Source organism: Anomaloglossus baeobatrachus, chromosome 4 (genome assembly GCF_048569485.1).
Source record: "Anomaloglossus baeobatrachus isolate aAnoBae1 chromosome 4, aAnoBae1.hap1, whole genome shotgun sequence".
Lineage (NCBI taxonomy): Eukaryota > Metazoa > Chordata > Amphibia > Anura > Aromobatidae > Anomaloglossus > Anomaloglossus baeobatrachus.
The window spans coordinates 292,981,624-292,998,011 of NC_134356.1; the positions used below are offsets into that span (position 1 = coordinate 292,981,624).

At 45.5% G+C, this 16,388-nt stretch overlaps 1 protein-coding gene across 2 annotated transcripts in view; it reads right to left on the reverse strand.

Annotated features, from left to right (window-relative positions):
- Positions 1 to 16,388, reverse strand: part of CAPS2 (calcyphosine 2) — a 201,512-nt gene that overhangs the window by 158,235 nt on the left and 26,889 nt on the right. For both annotated transcript variants that reach the window (XM_075344907.1, XM_075344906.1), the window contains exons 4-5: positions 15,525 to 15,570; positions 13,356 to 13,475 (exon numbers count right to left, since the gene is read on the reverse strand). In XM_075344907.1, the coding sequence (XP_075201022.1) occupies positions 13,356 to 13,475; positions 15,525 to 15,570 (166 nt within the window). The remainder of the gene's footprint in view (positions 1 to 13,355; positions 13,476 to 15,524; positions 15,571 to 16,388) is intronic.

Consider the following 16,388-nt stretch of genomic DNA (forward strand, 5'->3'; position numbering starts at 1 on the left):
CCCTACGACGTCGCTGTGACCAGCGAACCGCCTCCTTTCTAAGGGGGCGGTTCGTTCAGTGTCACAGCAACGTCACAGCTGCGTCACTGAACCGCCGCCCAATAGAAGCGAAGGGGCGGAGCTGAGCAGGACGTAACATCCCGCCCACCTCCTTCCTTCCGCATTGTGGTCGGGAGGCAGGTAAGGAGTGTAAATTTTATCCAGAAAATAGTTTAGAAGTACAAACGTGAGAAAATTATAAGCAAAAAACTCCTAAAATTCCAATTTTTTATTATTATTAAAGTCTTAAAAAGGGACAAATCCCAACATCAAATTTATAATACAGATATCCAAAAAGTACAGTTAGTTCAAGAATAACACAATAGACAATCAAATGCTGGTAGTCCCATATCACACTGAGAACCAATTGTCCCCAGAAGGTATCCAGTCCCAATAAGTATGAGATAGAACCTGATGACTCACACCCATCAGGCTAAAGGATCAACCAGGGTGTTCAATTGTACATATAATGCTGGGACAAGGGTCAACAAACAACAATTGTTCAAAACATACAGCATTAGCCACTTATCTTAAGCCTCAGTGTGCGATAGATAAGGACATTCTTCACAGGACTCCCTAGATAAATGGGGTCCATTATCCCCATATCAGCAGCAGATAAACTCCTCAGTTTGCCATCCTCCCTTTCAGAAGCAGTCAGAGTGCTATGGTGCAGATTCAGTGGGGGAAAGAGAAAGCCCGCATACCGTTCACCTATTTATAGAAATGTCTAAAAACCTTCTCACCTGTGATAAGGCAAATAGTTAACCCCTCCTGGCCCGTTCGCTGGAAGGCATAAGCTCAGGCGGAGTGCACATATCCTGGACACAGTACTTCCGCACCTCCATGTGCCGCGGTCACGTGATCGGGAATCCCCGATGACGCGAGCCCGCGCACGCGCCGTAACTACCGCCCACTGCCGAGCACCAGGATGAAAAGAAAGGCAGGCTGCGGTCACGTGAGCGGAATACCCGATGACGCGCACCCGCGCATGCGCATCACATGCGTCCCACACTGGAACGCAAATAGGGAAAGCCCAGACGGACACATGAAAAGCCTGCACCGTCAGTCACGCCCCCCTCCTCTCTCAGGTTAACAGAGGGAGGAAAGAAGGAGCACCGTTATTAGAGTCTATAGATGAGAAAGTGGTGCTGGGGACAGGGTGTTCTATATATAATAGGAATAACTAAGGTCAACCATTACGGAGGGGATGAAAGGATTAAGGTGAGACAATAGAAAAAGTTTCTTTTATATAAATTAGAGTCCTTATCCCATTAAAGGTAACTATGATAGAAAAGTAGATATCAAAAATACAAAGCCTTAAATTAGGTGAATAATTAAAGCCAAATCCTTTGCGGAATAATAGGCATGGCAGACAATGGGGCTAGAAAGAATAGGGCAAAGGCAACAAGGAGACAACCCATTAGAAGCTCTGGGACTAGTGGGCATGTAAGGAGGGAGGTACTATAAAAAACATCCAAAGTGTAACTGTTCATTAAGTCCAGACGGATTCACAGTACATAGCCTGTGAATCCATCGGGCCTCCTTCTGCAGGATGAGTCTGTCCCAGTTCCCACCCCTATCCGGCGGTGGGACCACCTCGATAGCATTAAAGGTAAAGCCATCCAGTCCACCTCCATGCTCCATCCTAACATGCCTCGATATTGGAGTATCCCTGGCATTCCTAATATCTCCAATGTGATCTCCTATCCGTTTCTTGAATTCGCGCTTTGTCTTCCCTACATATTCCTTCCCACAATCACACCTAAAGCGGTAGATCACACCGACCGTGGTGCAGTTAGCAAATTGTCTATTGAAGTATGTTCTCCCTGTTACTTCACTGAGGAACCGATCTCCCCGTTTGACAAATCTACAAAAAGTGCATCTCCCGCACCTAAACGTGCCCACTTTTCTGGTGTCAAGCCAGGTTGATCCAGATGGAGAGCCATAATTGCTGTGGACCAACCTGTCTCGGATGGTTCTACCTCGTCTGAATGTGATAGAGGGGGAGGGAGATATAGAACCTGCAAGAACCGGATCTGCCTTCAAGATATCACAGTATTTCCCAAGAATCCTACGAACATCCTCCGACCGGTCATCGAAATCCACGATGATCCTCATCACTTGAGTGGTATCCCTAATCCTTGTCTGCAAGGTGGTACTTCTCGGTGTCATAACTGCGTTCTTATATGCTGCACTTAATACCTGTTCAGGGTAACCCCTATGAAGGAACCTCCTCTTAAGATCACTCGCTTGATGGTAAAAATCGGTATTAGAGGAACAGTTCCTTCTCATCCGAAGGTATTGCCCTCTCGGTATCCCTCTCCTAAGACTCAGGGGGTGATGGCTCTGCCAATGGAGAAAGCGATTAGTTGATGTGGGTTTACGGAAGGTCCTAGTTTGGATCTTACCCTGGGCATCCCTAAAGATTGATATATCCAAAAAGTCAATCTTATCCTTCTGAAAGTCTGATGTAAACCTCAAGCCCAATTTGTTCTTGTTTAGATCTTCCATAAATCTCCTAAACTGTCCTTCTCCACCCGACCACAGTACCAGCACGTCATCAATATAACGCCCCCAGAATGTTATATGGGGGCTCCACCAAGACGTCTCCTCTCCAAACACGATGGTATCCTCCCACCAGCCCAGGTAAAGGTTAGCGTAAGTGGGAACACATGGGCTCCCCATCGCTGTACCCCTGAGCTGGTGGAAAAATTTCCCATCGAATCTGAAAACATTATGTTTAAGGATAAAGTCCAGGATGGCAATGATGAACTGATTATGTGCAGAGAACTGTGTACCTCTTGTACTGAGGAAATACTCCACCGCAGTGACACCCAGATCATGCGGGATGCAGCTATAGAGGGTCTCCACATCAATTGAGGCAAAAGAGATATTATCCTCTATAGCTACATCCTCCAATTTCAAAAGCAGATCCGAAGTGTCACGCAAGTGTGAAGGTAGTGCTGTGACAAAACTCCTCAACACCCTATCTACATAAATGCTGCTATTTTATGTAAAGGAGTCGACCCCCGACACTATCGGGCGGCCGCATAGGGGGTCGACCCCTTTATGCACCTTAGGTAGGGAGTAAAAAACCGGTAATACCGGGAATTTAGAATACATAAAGTCCATTTCATTTTATGAAATCAGTCTCCGAGACTGGGCCTCCTCAAGTAATGAATGGAGTTTCTGATTGAACCCTACAGTCGGATCTCTCCTAATGACTCCATATGTATCCTTATTATCCAAGATGTCACAGCACATCCTCCTATACTGGCTGTGGGTCATGACCACCAGATTTCCACCCTTGTCAGATGGCTTTATGACGATTGCATCATCCTTCATTAGGGTTTCCAATGCCTCCCTCTCCTCTCCCCTCAGATTGCTTCTAGGGGTCCAACCTCTTTTCTTAAGTTGGCCAAGTTCGTCCGTCACCAATTTAGTGAATATATCAATACTATTCACCTCAGAACTCGGTGGCATTTTTTGACTTTTGGGTCTTAAGTCTGTGAAGGGACCATGTCCCGGAACTGCAAGACTTTCGCTCCAAAGGTCACTTAGAGTCCTAAAGTCCGGGAGATCCTCCTCAGATATCCCCAGTCTCAGGCATTCCTGTTTATCATGACAGTTAAAGAAACGCCTCCACTTGAGTTTACGTGAGAAGAGGTTGATATCCTTTATCCAACAAAACTCATCAAATGAGTTTGTAGAAACGAACGAAAGACCCCTAGATAAAACTTGGCGCTCAAAGGGGGTGAGACAGCGAGGGGTTAGATTAATGATGCAATCGTCATCTCTAGGGCTCACCTGTAGTTTACTCTTGCAGAGTTGTTCCTTAGATTGTAAAAATTCTGATGGGTTCTCTGCTCTAAAAAAGAGGGAGAGGGCGCACCCGGGGCCGAGGACGTAGAGGAGGAGGCATGAGGGAAAGGTGAAGAATCCACTCTTTGCCCTGTGTTCTTTCTTGTAAATCTTCCCCATCTCCCCTTTCTCGAGGTACCACTGGTTTGATAACTAGATTTAAGTCTGGCTCCCTCTCAATGTCTGCAGATGCCGTATCAGACTTCTCAGTATCGGACGTATCCGTATCTGATGTAGAACTATCTCTTGGAATCTCAACAGGGTCCTCCTGGAGCATAGGGTAGACCCTACCCTCCTTAAACTCCGGCAAATCCCTGCTGAACTGCTTTTGCTTGCGATCCTTGATGGAATTTTGAAACTTTTCTATCGCAAACTGCAAAGCAGCTTCCTTTCTTGGGAAGTCTATATCAGTTTTGAATTTAAGAGCCTCCTCAGTTAGTGTGGTTAACCTCCTTGACATATAATCAAATATGTTCCTCTCCTCCTTTAAGAGTACACCCATCAAACGTATAGAACTCCCCGTCAGTTCCCTCTCCCAGGCTGTCAAAAGTTCCGGGGATCTGGATCGTTTGGAAGGAGTAAGATTAATACTTAAACCCCTGGGAACAATTTTGTTTTTAATGTAGTTCTCCAGGGACTGTATCTCCCACCAAGATTTTAAATTATCTTTATAACAGCCTGTGAGTTCTTGGAAGATGTTCCTAATATTTGAGGTTCTTGGCGTATCAATACTGGTCACACAGTCAGAAAAGGCATCCCTTGCCTCCAGTGCCCATTGCTCCCGATTCACAGGCCCTGACAAAAATCCTGCCATCAAGAGTGTAAATTTTATCCAGAAAATAGTGTAGAAGTACAAACGTGAGAAAATTATAAGCAAAAAACTCCTAAAATTCCAATTTTTTATTATTATTAAAGTCTTAAAAAGGGAGAAATCCCAACATCAAATTTATAATACAGATATCCAAAAAGTACAGGGGAGGGGCCTGACCCTTGATTCGCCCTAAAACTCGCCCCTTCCTTGCCGCGGAGGTCGGCACCCTAGAGGCCTGCGCATTTGGCGCCCCCACTCAACGAAGACTATCCCTCCGGGCCCTACATGACCCTAGCAGATGAGGTGATAGTACTATGAGGAATAATTTCCAATAAATGAACCAACAATCATATCTCAAATATGAAAAAAATATATATACACACTATCACCAATATAATTAGATTAGAGACAATGGTGGGGTGCGATGACCCAGAAGAAAACCACTCAAGGATGAGCTAGTGGTTCAAAACAACCGCCCGACGCGTTTCCCCTCATCTACATGAGATTCTTCAGGGGTGGAAAATTTAGTTAGTTCAAGAATAACACAATAGACAATCAAATGCTGGTAGTCCCATATCACACTGAGAACCAATTGTCCCCAGAAGGTATCCAGTCCCAATAAGTATGAGATAGAACCTGATGACTCACACCCATCAGGCTAAAGGATCAACCAGGGTGTTCAATTGTACATATAATGCTGGGACAAGGGGCAACAAACAACAATTGTTCAAAACATACAGCATTAGCCACTTATCTTAAGCCTCAGTGTGCGATAGATAAGGACATTCTTCACAGGACTCCCTAGATAAATGGGGTCCATTATCCCCATATCAGCAGCAGATAAACTCCTCAGTTTGCCATCCTCCCTTTCAGAAGCAGTCAGAGTGCTATGGTGCAGATTCAGTGGGGGAAAGAGAAAGCCCGCATACCGCTCACCTATTTATAGAAATGTCTAAAAACCTTCTCACCTGTGATAAGGCAAATAGTTAACCCCTCCTGGCCCGTTCGCTGGAAGGCATAAGCTCAGGCGGAGTGCACATATCCTGGACACAGTACTTCCGCACCTCCATGTGCCGCGGTCACGTGATCGGGAATCCCCGATGACGCGAGCCCGCGCACGCGCCGTAACTACCGCCCACTGCCGAGCACCAGGATGAAAAGAAAGGCAGGCTGCGGTCACGTGAGCGGAATACCCGATGACGCGCACCCCGCGCATGCGCATCACATGCGTCCCACACTGGAACGCAAATAGGGAAAGCCCAGACGGACACATGAAAAGCCTGCACCGTCAGTCACGCCCCCCTCCTCTCTCAGGTTAACAAAGGGAGGAAAGAAGGAGCACCGTTATTAGAGTCTATAGATGAGAAAGTGGTGCTGGGGACAGGGTGTTCTATATATAATAGGAATAACTAAGGTCAACCATTACGGAGGGGATGAAAGGATTAAGGTGAGACAATAGAAAAAGTTTCTTTTATATAAATTAGAGTCCTTATCCCATTAAAGGTAACTATGATAGAAAAGTAGATATCAAAAATACAAAGCCTTAAATTAGGTGAATAATTAAAGCCAAATCCTTTGCAGAATAATAGGCATGGCAGACAATGGGGCTAGAAAGAATAGGGCAGGTTTATGGGCAAAGGCAACAAGGAGACAACCATTAGAAGCTCTGGGACTAGGGGGCATGTAAGGAGGGAGGTACTATAAAAAACATCCAAAGTGTAACTGTTCATTAAGTCCAGACGGATTCACAGTACATAGCCTGTGAATCCATCGGGCCTCCTTCTGCAGGATGAGTCTGTCCCAGTTCCCACCCCTATCCGGCGGTGGGACCACCTCGATAGCATTAAAGGTAAAGCCATCCAGTCCACCTCCATGCTCCATCCTAACATGCCTCGATATTGGAGTATCCCTGGCATTCCTAATATCTCCAATGTGATCTCCTATCCGTTTCTTGAATTCGCGCTTTGTCTTCCCTACATATTCCTTCCCACAATCACACCGACCGTGGTGCAGTTAGCAAATTGTATATTGAAGTATGTTCTCCCTGTTACTTCACTGAGGAACCGATCTCCCCGTTTGACAAATCTACAAAAAGTGACGTGACGTGTGAGCAGACCCATTCATTATAATGGGTCTGCGTATGTCAGTGATTCTGGTACGTTTAAAAAAAAAAGCACAAACGTACCAGAATCACTGACGTGTGAAAGAGGCCTAAGGCTCTGTGGCCATGATCCAGCGACACGGCGTCTAGTACACAGTGTCAGCCTTCCTGCAGAGATGTGAGTGTTGTCCACGGGAGAACGCAGCTGCCCATGCCCACGATTCGGGTTCAGGCTGCTATGGAGCTCTATGCTACCTGCAGAGAACACTCATCTACGCAGCATAAATTGACATGCTGATTCTCGGGAAGCTGCGCCACCGGTCGGTTTATGCTGCGGAGAAGAGAAGCACAGTGGGCATGAGATTTCTAAAAATCCTTCCACTGTGCTTCTACTGCACAACGCAGCGTCATGGACGCAGGGAAAACAATCTGCGCCCAAAACGCTGCAAACCCCGATTGTGGGCATCCAGCCTAAAAAGCGTCAATGGAGGTCAAATATATATACAACGTCCCACCCCCCCCCCTGCATATTCTAAGCTGGCACCTTTAGTACCTTTCATGTGGCACTAAAGGGTGCCTAGCCTAGTTTTTATCACAAAAACAAAAAAAAAAAATGGCGTGGGGTCCCCCCTATTTTTGATAGCCAGTCAGGGTAAAGCAGACAGCTGTAGCCTGCAAACCACAGCTGGCAGCTTCATCTTGTCTGGTGATCTATTTGGAGGGCTCCCCAGGTTTTTTTTTTATTTATAAATAAAAATAATAAAATAAAAACAACATGGTGTCCCCCCAAATTAGATCACCAGCCAAGGTGAAGCTGACAGCTGAGGTCTGGTATTCTCAGGATGGGAAGAGCCATGGTTATTGGACTCTTCCCAGCCTAAAAATAGCAGGCCACAGCCGCCCCAGAAGTGGCGCATCCATTAGATGCGCCAATCCTGGCGCTTCGCCCCAACTCATCCCGCGCCCTGGTGTGTTGGCTAACGGGGTAATAAATGGGGTTGATACCAGATGTGTAATGTCACCTGGCATCAAGCCCAGCAATTAGTGATGTCACGGCGTCTATCAGACACCCGACATAACTAATTGACAGTAAACAAAAGCAAAAAAAGACAACAAAAAATTTTTTATTAGAAAAAACACTCCCCAAATCATTCCCTTGTTCTCCAATTTAATAAAAAAAATGGGTCCGCAGAAATCCATTTGGATGTCCCACGTCGCCTCTGGACCTTCTAGAATATGGGGGCACGTTCAGGGAACGTATCCCCCATTTTCTAGGAGGGCAGACCCTCCATTTGAGGAGAGTGGGTGCAAAAATCTGCACCCACTCTCCCCGGGTCACAGCTGCAGACTGCCGAGCAGCCAGCACAGCTCACACTGAACACTGTGCTGGCTGTCAGCTGCTCTGCTCATGTGACCGGCCGGCGTCTGCTGTGAAGGAGGAGGGAGCCGCGGGGGATCAGCGCTGCGACCGGACAGGTATGTATGACACCGGGGGGAATTGGGGTGAACGGGCAGGGCCTGGGGAATAGTTTTCTGTCGCATGTGTTATTGCACATGCGACAGAAATCATAGGAGCAGGGCGGCCGGTGCGCTACTGTGCGCGCGGCCATGTTGGATTTTCGGGAGGGGGGTCGGGGGTCGGGGCGGGCACTTTGGCGACACCGGGGGCTTTGCCAGGAAGTGAGGTCAACAGGAAACCTCTTGACCTCACTTCCAGGTAAATGCCTGCGTTCTGGCGTGCCGACAAAGGCCGCGGACCGCAACAAAAAAGCAGGTCCATGCGGTGTAGCTGCGTTCTGACCCCACATCATTGATTTCAATGGGGGAGAGAACGCAGCCACAACGCACAAAAGAAGTGACATGCTGCTTTTCTTTCCGCACCGATTTTTGGCATCCAAAACGCTGCGGAAAGAAACGCAGCGTGTGCACTGATTTTTCAGCTTTCCCATACACTTTGCTGGGAAAGCTGAACGCATGCAATTTGCCACTGAAACGCTGCGGTTCAAAACGCAGCGTTTCCGCGGTAAAAAATGCAACGTGTGCACACAGCCTCAGTGTGATATGGGACTACCAGCATTTGATTGTCTATTGTGTTATTCTTGAACTAACTAAATTTTCCACCCCTGAAGAACCTCATATAGATGAGGGGAAACGCGTCGGGCGTTTTTTTTGAACCACTATCTCATCCTTGAGTGGTTTTCTTCTGGGTCATCGCACCCAACCATTGTCTCTAATCTAATTATATTGGTGATAGTGTGTATATATTTTTTTCATATTTGAGATATGATTGTTGGTTCAATTATTGGAAATTATTCCTCATAGTACTATCACCTCATCTGCTAGGGTCATTTAGGGCCCGGAGGGATAGTCTTCGTTGAGCGGGGGCGCCAAGTGCGCAGGCCTCTAGGGTGCCGACCTCCGCGGCAAGGAAGGGGCGAGTTTTAGGGCGAATCAAGGGTCAGGCCCCTCCCCTGTACTTTTTGGATATCTGTATTATAAATTTGATGTTGGGATTTCTCCCTTTTTAAGACTTTAATATTAATAAAAAATTGGAATTTGAGGCAGGTAAGGAGAGGTTCCTCGTTCCTGCGGTGTCACACGGAGCGATGTGTGCTGCCGCAGGAACGAGGAACAACTTCGTTACTGCTGCAGTAACGATATTTGAGAATGGACCCCCCATGTCACCGATGAGCGATTTTGCACGTTTTTGTGATGATGCAAAATCGCTCATAGGTGTCACACGCAACGGCATCGCTACAGCGGCCGGATGTGTGTCAAAAAATCCGTGGCTCCAACGAGATCGCTGTAGCGATCTTGTAGCGTGTGAAGCCTGCTTAAGGCTATGTGCGCACGTTGCGTAAATACATGCAGTTACGCTGCGCTTTGTAGCGCAGCGTAACTGCATGTGTCCTGCGTCCCCTGCACAGTCTATGGAGATTGTGCAGGGGCCGTGCGCACGTGGCGTCTTAGAGCGCAGCGCTTCGGCTGCTGCCCAAAGCGCTGCGTTCTAAGAAGTGACATGTCACTTTTTCCATGCGCTTTGCCGGCAACACTTGCTCTGTCTATGGCAGGAGCTGCAGGCAGAGCGCATGGAATCGGCTTTTTCTTTTTTTCTCTACGGACATTTTCTGCAGCGATTTGAAGCGCACGTGTGCTCTTCAGATTGCTGCAGAAATTTCTGCAGGGCTAGTACGCAACGTGCGCACATAGCCTTAAGGTCTCACGTGGGAATGTATGGACAACCGGCTAACCCGTTCACGTTAGTGATCACAATACATAAATAGGGTGATGATTTGATCAATACTACCCTGCCTGACTTCATCTGGCTCCCAATCACATTTAGGGTAATTAGCAGTCCGGGCAAATAACATTAGAATTAGAAAAAGCACTTTCATTTATATGTTCATAAAGCCAGTTATAAATACAAAGCTGAAGTGGAGTAACCATAGTGACGCATGGAAATCTGAAATCTGAGTATGCCCATTGGGAGTTATCATAATGACATCTTTCCGAGTCCATACTAGTTTGCAGCATAAACTGAGATCAAAGCCTCCAGAGCAGTGATGATGAGAAATAAAGATAGACGTTGTAATGAGGGACACTAACTCCACATTATTACACGGTAGTTTCAGTACAAGAATATCACGTAGGAACGAAATGAGAACTTCAATACGGGAAACTCTCTTAAAGGGATTTACTGAGACAAAAGCCTTCATAGAATATAAGACTGCTCCAAATGTTAGGTCATCTGGAGGGGGCCTGACGCCTGGATCCTCCAACAGGCACCAGATCAAAAGGGTTGGGAAAATGTCAGCATAGAAGTAGCAGCGAGCCCATACTTGAACCTGTCTAGCAATACAGCTCTATCCCATTCATTATGCTCTGATTGGTGGAAAACCCAGAGAGGAGACCTCCACTAATATAACGTTATTGAAGGCCCCCTTCACAAGTACTGGACCCTGTGTGACTGTGAACCACACGTGTCCGTGTGATCTGCAAGGAGACGTGTCCAGTTTTTAGCATCAGCACGGATGACAAGGGTGAACAGAAGTCTAGGGGCCATGAATACCACTGTAATAGCTGTAAAATCAATCAATTTATACAAAAGAAAAGAGGGCAAAAAGTGTGGACTTTATTAGCCCAGTGGCAACTTTCGGTTCAGTAGAACCTTTTTGAACCTGTAAATGGAGAATTAGGGTGCGTGCCCACGATCAGTGTTTGCTGCGTTTTGGATGCATCAAGCTTTAGCTGTGTCCAAAATGCAGCATTGTACAGTACAAGCACAGTGGATGGATTTCTTGAAATCTCGTGCCCACTGTGCTTGTTTTTTCCGCAGCAAACACTGACTTGCACTGCGTGTTTCCAGACCGCAGCATGTCAATTGTTTTCTGCGGAATCACATGCGTCCTCCGTAGGGAGAACACAAGCGAAAGACCGCAGCGCACTGCACCCTGATTGTGGGTAAAAAACAGCTGCAGTCTACTGCGGAGGAGATGCACGGCCTTGCAGGTCAGGACCCGCTGCGGCCAGAGTGCAGTGAGTCTTGATCGTGGGCACATACCCTTAAAATTGCCTGAGGCTGAAGAGCAGGAGTGCTCAATCAGAAGGCATAACCCTGTAATCTAAGAAAAAGATTGATGGCACATCCTACCTTTCTAATGTGAACAGGGGCAGACTGAACATCCAACATAGTAAGAAAAAGGAGACAGCTGCACACTGCAATGATAAGATATGTGGCACAATGAATGTGGGAATATAGACATGCATTACTGCTATGAAAAAGATGGAAAAAGTATTACAGGGTTATGCCTTCTGATTGAGCACTCCTGCTCTTCAGCCTCAGGTGATTTTAATTCTCCATCCACCCATAAATTGTAGTTTTTTTTAACCCAAAAAGATGCATTAGTTTGCTAGGGACCCAAAAAAAAAAAGTCGCCTTGCCATTGGCTGTTTGGCTCACATAAAACTGGCCATTTTTGTGTGCTAAATATCCCAATTTTTACATGTTTTTCATAGCAGTAATGCATGTCTATATTCCTATATTCATTGTTACACATATTATAACACTGCAGTGTGCAACTGTCTCCTTTTTGAGTCTATGGGGCCGAACAGATGTCACATTTTTTCTTCAGCCAGTATCTGTCCAAAGAAAAAAAAAATTGCTGCATGTCTACGTATGATCCCATATTCGGATCGCACTTGACCGTGAAAGTCAATAAGTGCGTAGAAATCATCAGACTGCACTCGGATGACGTATGAGTGCATTCTGATTTCCGTGCACTGACCTAATGGAGACATTTTGTTCTCCATACTCTCCTCAGTGTGATCCAATTCTCTCAACTGAGAGAATCAGATCACATTATGCTGATGTAATCGTCCCGATTCTCTGCACCTGCCCTAAATGGAATAAAAGGTCTGTTTTTGTATAGATTTTTAGTTACGTACTTTCTTTTTATGTAATATATGTAGCTGGGGGAAAAAGATCCACTGGTGGTTCACGGAAACAGACAGCTGATTCGCTCCACCCTCTGTCAGAAATGTGATCCACTAAAGGGGGCTTTACATGCTGCAACATCGCTAACGATATATCGTCGGGGTCACGGTGTTTCTGATGCACATCCGGCGTTGTTAGCGACGTCGCAGCGTGTGACAGGCTGGAGCGACCTAAAACGATCGCAAAAAAGACAAAAAAACGTTTGTTTTGGAGAGGTCGTTTAATAACAAAAAATGGTTGCCAGGTGAGTAGCGATGTTGTTTGTCGTTTCTGCGGCAGCACACATCGCTGTGTGTGACACCGCAGGTGCGACGAACATCTCCTTACCTCCGTCCACCGGCAATGAGGAAGGAAGGAGCTGGGCGGGATGTTACGTCCCGCTCATCTCCGCCCCCTCCGCTTCTATTGGCCGGCCACTTTGTGACGCCGCAGTGACGTCGCTATGACGCCAAACACACCTCCCCCTTGAAGGAGGGATTGTTGGGCGGTCACAGCGACGTCGCTGCGTAGGTATGTGCGTGTGACACTGCCGAAGTGATACTGTTCGCTAGGGCAACGATCACCACATATCGCACGTACAACGGGGCGGGTGCAATCGCGCTCGACATCGCTAGCAATCGCTAGCGATGTCGCAGCGTGTAAAGCACCCTTGAAAACTTGATGATTTTTCTCTTTAAATGGAAGTTTCATTTTTAGGTTTCGGATTTATGGAAAAAAAAACCAAACAATCAAAAATAAGTAAGGAACATAAGAAAATATTGGTTTTTATATGCCGTGCGTCTGTCTACTAACGTGCACTGATAAAACAGCACGTGTCTAATCCGTTTTGGGGATTATATCAATTTTACCGCATCTGGTGGTTTTACTGCTCCACCTACTGACTGTAAACAAGTAATGCAGCATTATTAGAATACGTATTAGCATGTTCTTGCGAATTAAATATTAGAAACAAAAAGATTAATAAGGAAAATGAAATATAATTATACAATGAATATATTACAAATGAGTGTAATTGTTATATATTTCTGCAGTAGCACAATTCTGTATACCTCTTGTTTCTGATCATGTTGTGCATACGGAGTGTTCAGAGGTGTCCCCCAACTAACAGTCGAGGATGAATCTGGAGGGCCAAATCTTGGGTAGCCCTTACTTAAAGGTACGTAAGTGTCCTGAAAAAAAATACAAGCACAATCAAACTAACATGAGGAAAAAAAAACACTAGAAACTGGTATTGAATTTCTCTGAATGTCTCTCTATGACTAATCTGGAGAAAATCCCCACATTTAGAATTAAAGGCAATCTGTCACCAGGTTTATGCTGCCCCAACTGAAAAGAGGAAAAAGTAGCGGCAGAGAACGCTTTTTCTGACATGTTATGGAAAATACCAGCTTAAAAAAGATGTTGTATACATACTCTTATCTTACAAACTACAGCAAGAAGCCAAGTAACCCAGAGCAGGAATCAGGGTCTCTTCCCTTACTTTATGCTCTTCTCAAAGGAGGCAGCAAAAACCTACTGAGACTAGTTTAAATGGGGTTGTCCACTACTTGGACAATTCCTTCTCAATCACTAAATTTCAAGTAAAATAATAACACCTTTACTCACCTCCGGCGTCACCACTGACTCTCCCGAGGTTCACATGACATTATGTCATGTGATCACTGCGGTCAATCCGCGGCCACTTCACTGTTGTCTTCAGGAGTAATTAACATCTGGAGGACATGAGAGCTGCACCTGCTCTCTGACTTCCTCAAGATGTCTGATTTGTCCGAAGGAGGGGACAGTAAAGTGACAGTTGATTGGTTGCTGGGATAATGTCATGTGAGCCTCAGGAGAGTTAGTGCTGATACTGGAGGTGAGTATAGGTGTTGTTATTTGAAAAATAGCAACAAAAAGAGGAATAAACATCCTTCAAAAATTAAGCATTACTTACAGCATTTAAGGGCAGTAGTTGTACATCGCCCAGGCCAAAAACTAGTACTCTAGCAGGATGCAGCTAAGCCCCCACTAGTGAAGGCATCACAGGTGCAGAAGGAGCAAATCACACACACTTCCAAAAAATACAGATGCACAGTCACAAGCCTGCAGGCCAAAATACCAACTAAAACCTCATATTTTTTGTACAGGATACAGCCAGGCTACTTTCTGTTAGGCCTTGCATATTAGAGTTCCTGTCCCTGTATGGTGCACACATGGAGTATGGCTTGATGGGCCCGCCTGATCTAAGAGTATGGGCGTCACCTAATAGGCTGCGGGCTTGTGACTGTTATCTGCATATGTGAACAGCACTCTATGCAAGCAATCAGTGTGCAGTTTTACCATCCAGCAATCGCCCCCTTCATTCCATGGAAGTGTGCGTGTTATTTCCTCCTCCTGCACCTGTGATGCCTCCACCTAGCAGGGGTTTAGTTGTATCCTGCTAGTGTACTAGTTTTTGGCCGGGGCGATGTACAACTACGCCCTTATTTGTTGTAAGTAGTGTTGTAATTTTACTTGGGGGGAACATACTGATTGAGAAGGCGGTTGTCCGAGTAATGGACAACTCCTTTATTTTAACATGTACATGGAAAATATGATAGCAATTCCCTAAAGTAACATCATTACTAAAGTTCATTAGGTGTGGTCTAATAATAAGGTGTGTATTTTCTAAAAACAAAGCAGGCGCAGGCTGAGACAATATCGTCTCCTGTAAAAGGCAGTCCCATAAAATACAGGTTTACTCTACCCTTGATCATAATGAATCAGTAAAATATATATACACACACATTAAAAACTGATCTAAGGTAGTGTGAGGTAGATACTAAAGTATAAGAAAACTTCACATGTGACACATCTTGAGTGTATGTCAAATACATACACATAATATACAGCCAAACACAGTCATGGAGAATCACTTTGCTCTGCCTGAATACTGTATCTAGCCACTGGCATAGCCTGCCAATGATTGCATTGATGATTACATCCATTAATCCCAAATCATCAACAGAAAATAATAATCCACTATATCCCGACCTTCATGAGGTGTGTGAATCCGATCCTTCATACCACCCACACCGATTGTAGATGACTCCTGTATGTGTCTATGGACCATCTAACCAACAACACAAAGATTTATGCCATTCTCCATGTTGTCCTTGTGGGTTACTTTTCTAAAACCTTATGTTTTCTTATAATAAGACAAGGCGATGCCCATTTCTATCTGCCCTCTGTTTTATTACCTCGTCATCCGAATCACCAAGTTTTCCAAGGTCAAGAGAAGGTACACTGTAACAAATGGGAAATGTTTATGAAAGATATCATACAACAACTGGAGGTGAAATACATTCAATCCTACATGACGTTTTCACAGGGGAAAGTTTTACCCTTTACAACCTGAAAGGGGTATTCCCATTCGATAAGCTTATTGCCCATCCTTAGGCTATGCCATCATTTCATCACCAGTGGTGGGCCAACTTCTGGGACCCCACTAATCTGGAGACTATGCCCATTCTTTGTGTTTGCGCCCTTCAGCAACCATTTGGGCCTTTGCTGACGTTTGCATCATAACTTCATTCAAGGGACTGCAGAGACAATCATTAAAGGAAATATGTCATGAGAGAAGCACAATGTAGAGATAGAGTCTGATTCCTGTAATGTGTCAGTTATTGGGCTGCTTGCTGCAGTTTTTTATAAAAATCACTGTTTTATCAGCTGGAAATTATCACTAAAGAACTAGTACACCTACTGCCATGTAGTCCTCCACATTCATGGGCTCTATAACCCCACTCCACCACTGATTGGCAGCTTTATGCCTATGTACAGTGTAAAAGGAAAGCTGCCAATCAGTGGTGTGGGTGGGGTTATACAGATCTCAGCATTCAGAAAACTGGTAGAGTAAGGCTATGTGCTCACGTTGCGTACTGTCTTTGCAGAAATTTCTGCAGTGATTTGAACAGCACATGTGCACTTCAAATCGCTGCAGAAACAGTCCGTAATGAAAAGCCGTTTCCATGCGCTCTGAGCGCAGCCCCTCCCATAGACAGAGCGAGACCTGCAGGCAAAGCGGAGGAAAAGTGACATGTCACTTCTTAGAACGCGTGCTT